At 42.4% G+C, this 17,261-nt stretch overlaps 1 protein-coding gene across 11 annotated transcripts in view; it reads right to left on the reverse strand.

The window, feature by feature from the left end:
• Nucleotides 1-17,261, reverse strand: part of LOC135260850 (catenin delta-2-like) — a 178,266-nt gene that overhangs the window by 55,093 nt on the left and 105,912 nt on the right. For all 11 annotated transcript variants that reach the window (XM_064346484.1, XM_064346485.1, XM_064346488.1 and 8 more), the window contains one exon: nt 863-995. In XM_064346484.1, the coding sequence (XP_064202554.1) occupies nt 863-995 (133 nt within the window). The remainder of the gene's footprint in view (nt 1-862; nt 996-17,261) is intronic.

Consider the following 17,261-nt stretch of genomic DNA (forward strand, 5'->3'; position numbering starts at 1 on the left):
ATTAACTGAAATATGGAGAACAGCTGTTTCAGATAAATAAAATACTCTGTTACCCCTCAAACTAATATTCAGCTGTGTGCTTTTCATTGGATTATGCTTAAATGGCAGATACTATTGCCTCATATTCTTGGCTCAATTTCCAGTTTTTATCTACAAATTTGATATTTTTTATATTAATATTGGGGGCCTTATCACACAGTATAAGCCCTAGGGAGGTAAATGTTATTGGTTTGGTGTTCCTCCAACTTTTTCTCATTAATTCCAGCGGCACAATTAGGCGATAATTACAAATACTCTGACAAAGCAAATTTATATTCAATGATTACTCCTGAGAACACGGCACTTAGAAAACACTGTAACATGTTCTCGTGAATGATTTTTTATGTTATTGTTTTCTTTCAATCATGGAAGACAATAGTCCCTTCATCAGTTGATAATAATATCCAGTTCTATGCAGGCCAAACCCTATGAACATTTCAGGCTACGCTGCTGTGTCAAAGCGTGTTATTCCAGGTTCTTAACAGCCTCTGCATTTGCTACTCTATCAGCTGAGCTCACCGCAACATGAGAACAAATTTCAGTGCAGCTGATGTAGGCAGAATGCAGGCGCCCAATCAGCGTCTTGTGCAACGGGAAGAGACCAATCCTAAGTGACTGAAGCCCTTCTCCCTGAGCAACACTGCAACCAATCACGCATCACCACGAGGGGCTGCTGGATACAGTTTCCACTGGCAGACATAATTTAGTACCACACTGCACATCCACACACTTGAGCCTACAGTAGTGGGTTTATAGGACGAGCCACCCAGAAACCGCCTCTATTGGCCACATGCTGCCCTTGTGGTAGAGGTGCCATTTTTACCTCGGACTTGATCTTGTTGTCTCCGAAGCACAGGTGTTGCAGGTAGGCCGCCGCGTTGGACTGGACCGAGGGAAACTGGTGCTGCAGCATCTGGATAACCTCTGGCAGCTCTGGGTCCCGCCATCCAAACTCCCTACACAGACACACAGAGAGGGAGACAGCCATGTTGAATCTAATCTTAAAAAACATTCTGCAGCATGACTTTGAGCAATGCATAGAACATCACAAAAGCTACTTTTTTGTTTCCTAAAGTTTTTTTTTCTGATAACTTCCAGACACACATAGATGTCCTCTAACAAACTAAAGAAAAGCTAACAACTTGCCAGAAAAAAAAGCAACAAAAAACACTGTCCTTCTAATACTAAACTGTACATTCATCCAAAAGTATGCGAGACAGAGAGCTGCCATTTCAAAGAATGGAGAATGTTGAGTTAAGTAAGGAAATGAAAGGACACCTATTTAAATGTGCTGCTCAAAGCTGAGGAGCGCCGAGTAGATTAGACTGGGCCCGGGCCAGAGTGCCAAGTGCTTGTTTGGCGTGTGCTTTCATCGTCCCGGCACAGAAAACTAAAACTGGAAAGAGAGCTACGCAGACAGGCCTGGTCTATTTCTGTCCCATAATGCTTTCTCACAGCTGACAGTGTGCATTTTTAAACAGCATTTGAAAGATGAAAGACGCTGCACCACCCCCCACCCCCACCCCCCCCCCCTCCATTCTTGCATACATCATTAGTGGAAAATGAGTTTATTTCAAAGCAAAAAATTATGATTAGGAACTCATTAACGGTGAATGTGTTTGCGCAAGCTGAGAAAAAAAAAAAACGGGCATATGGATTTCAAGGGGATCCCAACTTCTGTATTTGCTGTTTTGAGTGTAGAAGAAGCTACCCCCAATTTCATCATTCATCTTCAGAGTCATTCACTTTTGCAAAAGCCTTGAAGGCATGTACTCTTATGGGAAACTATGTTTCATCTGACGACTGTAGTATGGTGCTTCAACTATGGGGTTCAATTACTACAGAAGAGTGCCTGGTTGGATGCACAGTGCCAACTATTGTATGTCCATTGGTCTGTTAACTGTTTACGCTGCATTGCATTACATTCACTTAGTAGATGCTCTTATCCAGAATTACTGTCTGTATAATGTGAGAACATAAGTGCATCCTACTGAATTATCCAAGCACCAGTGATATACAATGGCTAAGAATACTCCCGGACCAGTGCGACACAGTTAGAGAACTAAATATGTTCTGTGGAAACCTAGAGCTGTGACATTATATTAAATACACCCAAACATGTCTGTACTCCAAAGATTACTTTACAAATGTGTTATTTTTAATTACACATTTTTAAGTGATAATGTGCCACAATGTTTTGGGAACTGGGTTTGAAACTCTGAGGTGGTAGGTTTGATAGCCAGGTGGAGAGATGTTATTGCACCCTTTAGCACGGTACCGAGTCTGAATTGCTTTGGTAGCTATCCAGCTGTAAAAATGGCTTGTACATAAAAGGATGTACGCTGTGTAAGTCACTCTGGATAAAACTGTCTTCTGAACGCCTAAAATGTAAATGCATTTGATAGTTGATCTTTAAAGTGGTGGCCCGCTGGTAATTTTCTTGTGAACATTAAGTGGTGGGCGTAAGATATGGTCCCCTGGACAAGCTTCCCTAAACTGATATCAGGAAATCTTTTTTGATAATTCACGGGGTACTTTTTACTGATTTGTGGGTTTGTGAAGACTAGAAAAAAATCATCTCACTCTTCCTGTTGCACTCTTAGCAAAAAGCTGATAAATCTTGTGAGCTTAATTTATAATTTGCATTTACATTTATCAGTGCAGAGGATATGCAAGACAATGTAGTGAGTTATGGCTATGATTACAGATTTGCTCAAAAGAATATACTGTCAATACATACAATGATATAAACTGCACAGTGATATGTGTGTGTCTTTTCATTTTTCTCCTTATTCTATAGTTGTCGATTTCTGATGGCAAAGGTTGCACGATCATACACTATATGCAAATCAGCACCCCATTTCTACGGAGATTATGCAGTTTTATGGGGTTGTTGCAAGTGACAAGGCTTTCCAGCCATTAAAACTGGCCCAGGATGATCTTACAGGCCCATTCCAAATCCCTGCAAACTGATTTTGCCCAAATCACTGTTCCAGGACCAGTGTTATGTATGGGCCAACATGGGTGATTCAGTCAACGATGCACACATGTACCAAGGCAATGGAGGATTTCCTGATTCCTTTTGCAGTCAGATGTCTTCTTTGTCAATTAGCACTTAATTAATTACCCATTTAAACAACACCTTAGCTCACCTAACGCTGAACATGTACTGTATTTAATGCCAGACCTCTGCTGAATCTGAAACTACATCTCTTGCTGCCTAATACAATATGTTCTATTTCCCTCTTGCACCTACTATGGCATTTAGCTTTATGTTTTAACTTCAGGCTGTGACCTTAATGACTCAGCACTGTTTGTTGGCTATTACTGCATTTATGGAATTATAAGTAAGTATGAGTAAGATTCTCTAGGAAAGAGCATCTTCTAGCTGCTAGGTGTAGTAAAACCTACACATGTTTAATGTAAGCATTTAATTCAAGATCCCCCAAGCAGACATAATTAACCAGGAGACCTATCACAGTCAGGACCTTAACATATGTTCACGCAGTACGTACACGCTCCAAACACATGTGGTGCCCTTGCTTTTAATAAAGATGTAACTAACAACTTTCAACTCCTGGCACCCATTAACTTTTACATAATTATCTGGAGGATTTAATATATTTAGTTACTTTTCCAAAGGAAACACAAAACAGTTTCTATAATCCACTGTTCAGAAACCTGTTTGCATTTTATTGATTTGAAGAAAACTTATATCACATAGAGAAAGAAGAGAAGACATACGATTTGTGTCAGTCACAGCATTTCCTGGCCACTGAATTGTCTTTTGAATAGTGACTGATCCTTTCTCATGCTCATGTGTAGACTCGCTGATTACCTTAATCCCTGTGTGCAGTGCCTCCAGAATGGGGGGGAATAAAATAATCAACGCTGTGCAGCAGTGTTTCGAAATCGCTGCATGACCCAAACTGATCAGCAGCACCAGCCTACTCGTCAGCCATGCAAATCTGGCAACCACCCACATCTGGCAACCCTGGTGTCCGGCGACTGACAGCTCCACACAGGGAGCTGCTGATTGGAGAGATGCGCAGCGGATAATGAGAGTGGACAAGCCCCATCAGGAGAGCTGATTGGACGTGCCACCCCGTAATTCATCATAGTCCTATTTATAGCACGCGCCAGCTGAATCCTGAATCATTCGCTATGTATGTAACCATTCTGTCAAGAGGCAAAAGACCCCATTAGAATCCATTACGCTGTCTGTTGTGTGACCCAACTCGCACGCTGAAATTGCAGAAAGCAGATTCACCTAAAAAAGAAAACTGTGAGAGGACAGAGTTTATCAACGGAAATTATTTATATTGACGTCTCCCAGGCAGTGGTAGGAAAATGAGCCCCAAAAATGGGTAGAGCAATTTACTAGAGCAGTTTGATTGAGCAGCTAACATGGTGGCTCCTCCAATTTCAGGATTCATGAAGCCTCACTCTCTGCCATCACACCATACCTAACAGAACCGAAACCCCTCATGTTTCTGTCTGAAGAACTTAAGTCAGTAGCCTTTTTGCATTTTAGAATTCTTACAGAGGCCCTGGAAGACTTCTTAAGCTCCCATTGGTCCCCCTGGCCCTTTCGCCCACTCTAACAGCTGAGCTGACTGACGTGGGCGTCGCCCCCACAGTGAACTGTGCAGCTACGGGTGACTGGCACGCATAAATAACTCTCCACAAATGATTTCTGAGGAGTTCCAGATCAATAACGGCATTAATAACACAACAGAGGAGCTCTTCTGTCCTCCTTCCCTGCGCAGTGATCTACATTTTAGCCCGGAATCCTGACCGTGTCACTAGCCTGACAGGGTGTGTGTAATTTTCAGCACTACCCAGGTAGGTAGGATTTCAGTTTGGAGGTTACTACCTGTTTCCGTGGCAGGGATTGAATCAACATTTGTCCCTTGACAAATAATCAAGCAAGCTATTTTTTATTTTTCACCGAGTTTGCAGAGAAGAGTTGTACTGTTTGGATTTACTTATACGCGTAAACATACAGTAAGTAAACAATGAAGACTAATGTTAAATGCCTTCATTGTGAAAGAGTCTACCTGAATCAGTCATTTAAATAGTTCAGGCCTCTGATTCTGACTGCACAACCCAGCAGATGGACTGCATGGTGACAGAAAAAATAAGGGGCTTATTTTTATATTACTCTCTTAAATAAAGGGCCTTTTTGAGTGGGACCAGATTATAGGGTAAAAGCCTGGAATGTACAACTTGATAATCTGGTTCTACTTCATTACCTCCAAAACAGATTTTGTTCTTTTCAGCGTCAGATTAGATTTTTTATTTTTTGACTGGATTGTACTGCATTGATTCTGTTATTCATTACATTTAAAACCATTTCCTATTTCATCATTAAAATAGCAGTATAGTATAATTACAAACAGTTCTACACTTTTGAGGAAAACTAGCACACTTACATAATGATTCAATCTATTTATCAAAGCTGACACTTTAGTAAGCCATGGAGTTTTGTTAGTCATTTATTGGTTTACATCTTTGACAAAGTACTTACAGACATTTAATAGATGCATGTCTCATAATCTTAATGGGAATGTGTCCTATAATATTTACGCCTCTGAGTTTCATGGGAGCTCACAAAACTCAAGCATTTTGCAAGGAGGGAATCACACCCTGTGTGATCACTGCATGCGGACCACAACTGGAAGAAGCCATTACTGATGCTCTCACAGCACCACGAAACTCATTAAACTGTCAGATGTAACCTTCAACATGGCTGCATGAATTATCCTCCCAAAAAAGGCAACTGCCTGCTGTTTGGTTGCCGTGTGGGGCACCAGTGGTTTAATTAACTCCACCTCTAATACGGAGAACCAAACAAACGGGGAGAGGAAGTCAATGCACACCTTGACAGAACCAAAACCCAGGCCTAACACTCCTGTCAGAAACAAATCCAGAACCGCTGATGACAAGCTGAATTTGGCAGCAGCAAAACTTTGGTATGCTTTCATTATCGCCTCTCTGAGGACAACAGTTGGAAAGAAAAACTGAATAGACCAGATGGACGGTCTCAGGAAGAGTTAAGTTCAGTTAGTCTGAATTTTTGCTTTTACTTAGCTGAAAGCATTCAGCGAGATAAAAGACTAACAACAGGCATTTCTTTAAATAGACACTGTACTGAGTCCACACCGATACATGTTGATCTTCTTTTTGTGGCCATTTGATTGCTGTTCTGGCATCCTTTAGAATAAAATCCTTAAATGACTTATGGATGCTCGCAAATCTGCCATCCTGAGGTCACTTCTAAGAGCTGAATACCAGCTGCTTCATAACAGACAGAGCAATGAGAGCTGATCATGTTTTCATAATGATATCACTTAATGGGAAGCTTAATAAAACGGGTCTCCCAGTTATGTAAAGGCCAATATTGGTTACGTTCCCCACAACGTCAGGTAATAATCACATCTGGGTTTGAGTTAATAAGTGCATGAATAAATAAACTACAGCCCTTATTGATTTTTTTAGCCGTTTTGAGGCTGACTGAAGAAAGCTGAAAGCGAGGCATTTCTATTCCGCGTGCAGCTGCAGTGGGCGTGCAGGGAGACTGCTAAATTCCCCTTAATTAGCTGAAGAAACAGACAAAGCTTGACTAACAGTGTTGGGCAGATGTTGCTGTAAATTCATATGCTCCCACAGTATGTAACACAGTCAGAAATGAACACAGGACACGAATGATCTTCACGATGAATCATCAAGAATACAGCTTCCACCAGAGGAGTCAAATTTACATGAATATGCATGCGTGCCAAGTCACGTATATATTCAGCAATAATAGCACAGAGTATGACACTGAATTTCAGCTATGTGCAATGGTGTCTGTGTAAAAACTAACATGCCTCCATGCATCCATCTGCTATGACTCTTCAAAGTAATGATGAATTCCTATTGATAGCAATGGTAAGCATACACAATCGTACAGTAAGCATAGCATGGTGTACGCATATATGAACATCATGATGAACAATTAGTAATTAATGGTGATTAATTCAAAATTAATTCAGAAACACGCAGCATCATCACGCTCAGCGAATTATGATACGTTTCATACACAAATCTTCTGCTGAGAAATTTCCTTATTATCAGTAATTATATAAATCTGGTTTAACCTCCAAGGAGAAATCATTATTATAGGCATAGGAATTAAAGATGATAATATAATAACACCTTTAATTTCACAGTTTCACAGGACACACAGGTCATATTATAACTTTTATGTTTCTGTACAATGTTAACCAGTCACACACACAAATCAAACACTTGCGGGAGGGACATGACCTAATATTCTCAAAATTAAAATTTTGCCAAACCACAGCAAAATAAGATCTATTAATGGATATCATCATCATTTATGAAATATCATACATATATTATATATGGATTGTTATACATCTACATTTCAAGGTTTGTATGCATGAAATTAGAAGTTGAAATATGTGACACGTTTTGACATACAGTATTAGTAAATATATTTTTATCTCAGAATTTGACCATACAATAGTTATAACTCCTTCATACAGGCATTTTGCCACCACTGAAAAAATAGAGGCTGTATGCTGCAACCCACTGACAGCGACTTGGAAACCCAAGACTCCAGTGTGATTACCTGGCCCAAAGATGAACTTGCAGCAGTTGAACAGCATTCTTGAAATAAACTAACGAAAAAAGGAATTAATGAGTCAAAGTAAAGGCGTGGTTTTTCAAGGAAAAACCTTGGATGCATGATTTAAAATCTTAAGTGGCAGAACAGCATTTGCGTCATCAGCCAGTGTTCTAATGAGGGTGCTTCTGAAAAGGGCAGAGGAGCTGGGGGTGTCTGACATCAGTGCCAGTTGACACACGTTAGAGGCCCAGCTAACAGGTTTTAGTTCCCAGAACATTCCAGGAATGTTGTAAATAAATTCTCTTAGCAAATACATTTGTCCAGATTTCTGGCTGTTGCCTGACCATTATTCAATTTACATCAAGTCACAGGGAACACTGCAGGAGCAGGCTAAGAACGTTAGGCAATGCATCCCTCCACCCTGAACTGACCACGTTAATTTAAAATAAAACTGTGTAAGAAGAATTCGGTAAAATTTGTCGTAAAAAAGCAAGGACAGATCACAGTGCTGCAGAGTACAACTGTAGGCCATGCTATGAATGCTACTGAATGCTCATTATTATTGTTTTTTTTAAGTGTGTGAAACACGAGAACATCTGTCCATTAGCATAGGACCAAGATACTGGGAAACTCATCACAGGGTTTATTTTGAAAAATTAATTCAGTATTTTATTTATTTATTACTGATTTGGACACAATTTATCTCCCAAATTTAGAATATCCAAATGTGAGTCTAGAGCTAATAATGTGCCAACCACACGGATACATGTACACTCCTTTGATGATCCCCTACAAGCCAATCACTATTTTCCCAAACCACAGGCCATACATTGCTGTAAGAGAGCTGAAACAGGCAAGCGTCACGATGATGGCAACCGGTAACCTGTGGGGACACTGGTCTGGGGATGTCACTAGCCAGGCCTGGCAACTTCGTTCATATTAATCAGGGGAATGTGAGATTATGCATTTATGATTATGATTTATGCGTTTCTCATACAATCTGGACAAGAGCCTTTACTAACAGAGTCACTTTTTATGTATTCTTTTTCTTAGCTTAGCAAGCACCCCTTAATCAGATAATTAGAGACAGAATGCATTTCGCTCACACTACCCATCATGCTGCAGTATTTGCCTCTCCTGGGATTCCGCCTCGCAAACTCTGGCCTACACTGCCATTTCCCTGACCACCGCACCGCAGTGCTGCCAGGCATTTGAGAGCAGCCTGTCCCACAGTTTCAAGTGGTGCGGTCCCCGTGGGCACAGTCAGTTTAATCTCAGCACGTCAGTGCGCTTCGCTGAGCGGGCCTAAGAGAGGGAGACGTTTCGGCGAAAAACTGGCAATTCAATCAGCCACAGACAGCGCGAGCAGCACTTTATCTTCTTAATTAAGTGGACACAAACAGCACAGCAGGCCGTGGACACGCTGCTCCCTGAATTAAGGCTAAGATTCTTATTTACGGGCTGACACCACGGTCCCGAACGGCGAGCCCGTCAGGAGCCTCAATCGATAGCAGAACCGCGGAGTGGCAGGACGGAGTAGATTAATCACGCCAAACGCACTTCTCCTGGAATCCTGCTTCAGAGAACCTTCATGTCCGCCCCTGCTTCAAAAATCAGGCACGTCACGGGAGAGACAGGCCTGATTCAGGCTACCATGTTAGTAGTTGGTGCAATTGCATCAATTTTACGTCATATTGGTAGTTGGTAGAAAAATGTACATTTTCTGTCAGAAATGACATCTGAATGCCCATCGCTGGCCAGAACTTATGTGAAAAGAAAACAGCTCGGATAACTCACTGATTCTCAAAAAAATAAAATAAATTTAATAAGCAAATATTGATATTTGCTCCAAAATGAAATAGAAATAGGGCCTGCAACAAACATGAAGATATTGATAACATCACTCATCCTCTCAAAATCTGTTTGCAAATTAGAGCAAAACAAAAAAGACAGGGCCGCTGGTTGGCTTGTCCAGTAAAGGCACCATTCTAATTTTAGTGCACAGATGGGACTGAATCCTGAATTCACCACTGCAGACTGTGGCTGGTAGCCCCTCAGGTCAACAGAGAACTCATCTGTGGGAAAGCCAATCTTGCAAGCTGATTTGTGATAAGAAGTGCTGCATGTTGCATGCTTCAGGGTAGAGGCATGCTTGAAACTGCATCCTACTGAAATGATAGCAGTGGCTCCAGCAATGAGCACTCATTTATATGAAAGGGCATTCCAAACTGGGGTGGAATGAGCATTAAAACAGAGGGAAAATGAATAACAACAGAATATTTGGACTGTAAGATAACATAATGCAAGTCCATCCACTATGGACCGGGGAGGGGGGGGGGGCTCATTAATGATTTCTAGAATTCTCTATCACTGTCCCATTAGGGAGTCACTGACACCACTTAGGCTGAAAACAATCACAGTTCCCCAGGTGCCATGTAAACAGATCCAGTCACCCTCATTCCCTGTCAAACACTAGAATATGATCCTGAAATGAATGCGTGTCATTTTCTGAATTTTCTACAGAATTTTCCTGCATGTTATGCAAATATTATTATTATTTTGCTTATGTACCCCCTGCTTTCATCCCTGTCTAATTGGATCAGGTGACTGCGCGGTTCCACAGGCCGTGCTCTCCTGCAGGTACGGCGTTAGCGTCTCCGTGGGCAGCGGGCTCCTGCTGTTGCGCGAGTTCGCTCTAAACGGCACACAGACGCCGCTGGCTACGGCGGCGCTTTGAGACAGCCAGACTAATAAACAGGCCTTGAAGGCACTCCCTGCTGTTTGCTTAGCAGACAGCTTTATCTCGACTGACTAGCCGAGGCCCGTGTTCTACAGGTTATCCGGTCCTACGGCGAGGTGTCTGCCGTGGAGATTCAGGATGACTCGCTCGCCGCTCAAGGGTGCAACGTCTGCTGTTGCCAAACCTGGGACATGGACCAGCAACCTCTTTGGATTTAAAGCCCATTTCCTTAACCACGCACCGAACACCACCGGCACAGATCTCAGCGATCTCAGATCTCCTAGGTGTTTGTTTCAGTACGCCTGACTGCAGTGGAGGGCATTTCAGCACGGCTCCTGAGTGACTGGCAGCCCAGGATCACAATGCCCTCCTCTGTCCCTCAGATGGGCTCATGAACTTCAAATCACTCTGCCATCAGTGCACTGTTTCTAAAAACAGAAGAAAGATCCAAAACTCATTCGGCCTCCACTGCACTGCTGTAGAGGCACGGGTCTCTGTTCTACAACAAACATCAGTGGATACAGCTGCACTGGCAGATTGCAGCCGTCTGACTGGCCAGTGGAGTTGATTGGCAATTGACCAATGAGGCCACTTTCATCTCTGCGGATTACAACACTACCCCACAGGACCCTTGGCTGCAGTCGGCACCAGAGCGGTCCAAAGACAACCCAGCTTTACGCATACCCTCTACACATAAGTGTCTGAATGGACTGCAGCACTCAAAATGTTCAAGGAACAGTAGAAATGTGAGCTCTGGGTCTTTATCATGCACGTACCCCCTAGCAGGAGGAAAGTCATGAACGAAATGAGCCTTGTGATTGCTGCTTTGCTGGCACCTCAAACCAAATCCATCTCAGAGACTCATTTATGTTTTCTTAATGTGGACATCCAGCACAAGACATGTTAAGGCCTGTTTGACGCTTGGCGCAGATTGGCCAAGTAGATAGCAAGCTGTGTATTTGCTTAGTACACATAGCCATAGTCTTTTTAATATAAAACGAAAAAGCTCATTTATATTACTTAACATATTTGCTTATGTTTCAAAAACCTTTTCCAGGGTGACATACAGATCGCGTGTGTACATATAACCCGTTTGCTCTCCCGGATACGAACTGCAGTAATTCAGCCGCTTCCATTGCCCACAAAGGAAACGTTAAACATGAGAATCCAATCCTTGTTACTACGGCACAAGCTCAGTTACAGAGCCCAGTGCACTAGCAAAACCCGCACTGAGAGAAGGCCGCCGCAGTGTCTGGAGAGGAGAGATATTTCCCCGGAGACTGCTGTAGTGTTTGTTCAGGAGTGACCCGCTACGCTAACTTCTGACAGGCTCCAGATGTACTTTTACAGCTTCTGTGTGTTTTCTGTTTGCTATTCGTTTGTTGCTGCTTTACAACCCGCCGCCTCTGCCCCCCCCGGTTGTAGCTCTTCGGTGTTCCCCCCCCCCCCCCACCCCCTTCCCTCCAGACACACCAATCAACTTCCTGAACTTTATCGCTATTGATCTGTGGCGGAAGAAGAGGAGGAAGACAGCATTTATTTTCTCAAGGTCTTTTTTTTTTGTTACCTGAGGGGGATCTTGGGGGGCCCGGGCAGTCGGGGCAGCTGCGCGGAAGGCCCCCGTACCATCAGCCCAAATGCGATCCGACACTTTGGGCTCCCAGGCGGAGAGAAACGGAGGAGCGCGTAACCGTCGCGTGCGAGGCGCTCTCCGTCATTACAGCCCCACGCAGGCTCACGCGGGGCCTGCCTGCTTTTACCCTCCATCCCCGAAACCATTTGCTCCCCATCGCGGGACGCCGCGAAGCATTACCTACAATCCGGCAGCAGCCGGCGAGAGGGTTTTAGTGCCAAACGCTCTCTCGTCACACCTACGAGGCGGTTTTCTTCCCAGCTCTTTCTCCTCCACCCATAAAAGTGTAACAAGCCGCGGGCTCGTAGAGCAGGATTTCTTTCTCACTTTCTGCGGAAAAAGCGACTGCGGATTTATTGCTTCGCTCGTTCGTACCCGCGCCGTGTGAGCGTGATACAAGCTGAATTCATGCTCATTAACAATGAATGGGATTCGGCAAATCTCGCTCTCTCTTTCTTATCTTTTCAAATGGCAAAGTTTTCCCAACTGCCTATGGCGCTTTGAGCTGCACAGGCATAGCACTACGGCACCCATGCAGCCGTACCCTAGTCTGCAGTCTCCTCAACCACTGTGCTGTTCCCTGTAGATTCCCCATTACCTCCCTATTGTCATGTAGCCTTGCTTGAAGCACTGAGGTCACAGTTCTCAGTGGAGGACAGAACTCCCCCGCTACGCTGGGTTCCTGCTGAGATTTGTTCCCACTGGGCAGGTTTTTCTTGCCACTGTTTGAGTTTTTTTGCATCCTTTTTTGAGGAGGTTCAGATCTAGTCATTCCTATCTTTCCTAATTTTTCTATTTTCCTGTAAAGCATCACTGTGATAAGGACGGCACAAAGTGCTATACAAATAAGACTGAAACTGAACTGAAATCCATGCTCCTCACAGAGGGAAAACAAGTTGTGAAAACAATGCTTTTGGTCTGAACTAAGGACAGATGTATTTATTCTTTCTGTGCCATCCCCAGGATTATTGAACTACATTTCCTGGCTTCATTTGGGACACACTAAGTGCTTCTGGTGTTGTGTCCCTTAAAAAGATAAAAGAACAGTTCCACAATGCTTATACCTTGAAAACATACGGTATTTTGTTCTTGATTATACAGTACATATGTTCACTGATGTTACCCTCCGATTTTGCACATAATTTTACGTATTGTTTGTTTTACTTTTGTACGAACAATGTGATTTATACATTTATTTTGTCATTGAAAGTCCTCTAAAATAACTATATGCATGTATAGTTTTGATACAATGCTGAACCATTAATGGGAAGCTACTCTTGCATTTCAAACACACTTGGGCTTCTCCTTGGCTTCTAGGTTATTTCCAGTGATGCTCATGTATTTACAGTAACGTATCAATTAATCAACAAATGACTTCTGAAATGCGTGTCTCCAGCACCTGGTTTGATTAGATACAGTTTTGAGAAGTGGTCAGTAATATACACAATCATTTTCCCACTGTGACCAGATCATCTACAGCAGCGATTTTTCACTTCAGTCCTAATTGCTGTACCAAACACTGTAACCATTAAATGCTTGACACCTTGACAGCCTGGCTGTATTTAATATCTAATAAAGTAATGTTAAACACTTTCTGGAACATTTCCTGTAGATTGTCTTAGTCCCAGTTTCCCTGAGTCTCAAATCAACATTCAGTTCCTTTCATAAACTGAATGTAGAAGGCATTAAGACCACCCTGACGCCCCTGCGTGTCCTTCTAAACGTGTTTCCAGAGAGACCAACTCAAGAGAGAACTGAGCTGAAACTAAAACATACATATGGCAGACACCCTTCACCATGTACTGCCTCTGAGTGAGAGCTGGCTATGCATTGTACTGCTAAAAGAGGAAACACTGGCTGGGATTCAATCATCATTTGTCCTTAATTTTCACCAGAAATTAAAAGCAAGTGTTACTTTTTTCCCTTTGAAAACAGTGCGACAAGCTAATAGACAGTTGGCGATTGATGAACTTGCAAACCTGTACTTGTGAAGAAAATAAAAATAAACACTTGCATTTATTTTGTTTGAAAATTTCAGGGCAAAGGAGACCAAAGGAGACTGAAATGTGTTCCCGTAGGATTTCCAAACAGAAACATGCAGAGCTTTGGTTTCTGTCCCAGGAGAAAAACTCTTGGCATGTCCAACCAAAACCTTTCAATTGATTTTATTCTCCCAGCCAAATTCCTTGGGATAGCTTTTATTCAGGTGGTGGTGCCATATCGATGCAGCTACATGACTCATGTTAGGTTAATAGTCAATCCAGGGACTTAGCATCTTCCCTGCGGTATGCACCCATAGGCCTGATAATTAGATCCACAGGAACCAAGGAGTCCAGCCTCTTCCAAGCAGCCAAAACAAAACAAAAAAAAAATACAAGAACAGTAATAATCATACAGTACTCTCCGGGGACGAGCAATTTCATGCGGGGAAATATAAAAGATTAAATACATCCCATGTACCTGGTTCATGGGGAGATGACAAAAAAGCACGAGATGAGTCACACAGCCAGTCAGTGCCCTCCTAGAGAACTGATTTTTTCCTGAAATGAGGTCAGACCATGGGACCATGATCATCCAGGGGATGAAGCATTTGACCATTGCCTAGGCTTGCCATGTACAGAAAGAACATTAATTATTCATTCAAGCAAAGCAGAATGGACATTAAATTACACCTGCCAATATTGACAATAACCTGTTCCAGGCACAGGTAGCAGGCACCTCCATTCAAGACAACATACACCAGCAAGCCATCTCAAATAGACACTATTCAAGTGTAACTCATCATTATCCAACATCTGAATCCAACTGGACATTCACTAAAGCAATTTAGTTTCAGAGCCCCACCTGGGATTCAAACCTTCAACCTACCGGTAAACAAGTCTGGCTCCCAAGATTTACTGTGTCCTGCCATTTTCATCTTATCACAGGGGGTCAGTGTGTACTCAGTCAAACAGGTTAGCAAACAGCAGAAACGTTTTATTCTGCTTTGCCTTTTCAAAGCGCAGAGTGAGAGAGAGGAAGAAAGAAAGAGAGAGAGAGAGAGGGCTTGTGGGCACTCTGCGCATCGTACAGCGAGAGTGGTGTCGAACATGCTGCAGGCCATGTAATTACAACAAACTGTCAGCTCATTCACAGAGCAGACGCCAAGGTGCGGACATGGCTCAGAATAAATACGTTAATGAATGCGCTGTCACCCCCCCCCCCCCCCCACCCAGCGGCTCTCTCCCTCCCTCCCTCTGTGCTGTATTACACTTCAGAGAGGGAGACCAAAGCAGGGGGAGTGACGAGCTGCCTAAGTTTAAGTGATTTTTACGCAACAGATTAGCTTGTAGCTAGAACATACACAAAACAATGGAGCTTACTGTATTTCGGGGGATGACAGAGAAAATTATCCCACATTTGATTCCATCTAAATACACCACCCCCCAACCTGATCCCACCCGTTATCCACTCTGATTCTCATTCTCCTCTTACACATCTTCTCCTATGTATCCTATACTTCCCTCTCAAAAAAACACCTTCTCTACCTTCCCTTCCAATTACAAATGTAATTGCCACTTGAAATGTTGGTGATTTTGGAATCTAGGCCTCTTCTTTGTGCAGTTTTATCAGAAATTATATTACCAGAAACAAAGTTTATAGTTTATATACCAGAGTACTATTTTTTTTTTTTTGAGACTGCAGGTGCTTGGTTGACCACAGGAAGTCGTAAGCGTCCAGGGAGGCACAGGACATACCACTGAATAAGATCCACTCATCCTGGGTAACACTGCAGCTACATTTAATGCATTTAGCAGATGCCTTAAATGCATAATCCACAACTTACACAGCTTACACTCTTTACATAAAATCCATTTATACAGCAGGATATTTACCAAAGGAAACGAGTACCTTGCTTTGGGGTTAGGCGGTTTCCCATCTGGTAATCAAACCTACAACCACTAAACTGCCACTATTACAGCCATTACTGTGCACTACAACTGGCTACTACCAGAAGTAGAAAATCCAGGTTCAGAAAGTAAAAGTCCTTCCCAGTATTTTGTTACAATCACATGGATTTGCAAATTAGCATAATTCTTCAGCTAGGAGGTACAACCAATGAGTGAAATCAGCTGGCTGAGTTCATGAGTGGAAGAAACACATGGCAGGATTTTATTTTCTGAACCCTGGACTTTCCACCTCCGGAATCTAAAAAGTGTTTTAATGTGATGAGCCACCAAGCAGACCCAGCCCTCTCCATAAATAAGAAAACAAATTAATTAATTAATTAATAATAATAAAAAACATGGCAAAAAGCCAGATTAATTATGGGATAGTAGGAAAAGGCTTGTTGCTAAATATGGGAATCCTACGTAAGGCTCAGTTTGCAAAACTGCAACCTAAAACTGATTGATACTTGTGCTCAACTTTAAGAAACCAGCTGAAGCAAGCTGTTTTCTTGCACAATGCTTTTCTTTGATTTCAACGACAATGGTCACAGGTGACTGAACAACAAGACTGAACAACAAAGGCCTCTTACATCACACTACTGACACGCACGTGCACAAGCGCACGCACACGCACTCGCACACGCATGCACCCACACACATTATAGCACTGAACACCATATTTTTCCCTTGCCCTGCTGGAACTTTTCATTCTGCCTTCTTATTTTTAATCACAACATGTCATCAAGCCCAGTGACTGAAATAATTGATTGTTACTGCTTGATTTCTTACACGACTTTGTTAAAGGTCAAGCCAGAAGTCCAGCCTGTAGAGAGAAAATGTTCCTTGCTTCTGCTATTGATTACGTATGGTGCAACACAGGCCTGACCTCAACACCTGAGAAAACCATATTTCATAAAATATAATTTCATATTGGAATGCAGTAAGCACAGTGCTAATGTAATTCTGACTGTACAGCATAATACTTATGTAATAATAGATAATAGATAACTAGGATATTCGAGTTTCCCCCTCACAAAGCAGTCCAAAATTATCTCACAGAACCATGAAAGAATGAACACGCACACACAAACACACTTCTAAAACTGTTCACATATTCTTTTGTGTCATGTTGTAAATTGAAGTGTAACTAATTAATCAAGGAATGCTTTTAATCACGACAATTAGAATTATCATGCTAAAAAAAATTTGTTATGATGAGTTATGTTCTGGTTGCTGGTGTTTAGCCTAACCTGGCATACCAGTTTCAAGACTTCAGCAAAAAAT

This window comes from Anguilla rostrata, chromosome 8 (genome assembly GCF_018555375.3).
Source record: "Anguilla rostrata isolate EN2019 chromosome 8, ASM1855537v3, whole genome shotgun sequence".
Taxonomy (NCBI): Eukaryota; Metazoa; Chordata; class Actinopteri; order Anguilliformes; family Anguillidae; genus Anguilla; species Anguilla rostrata.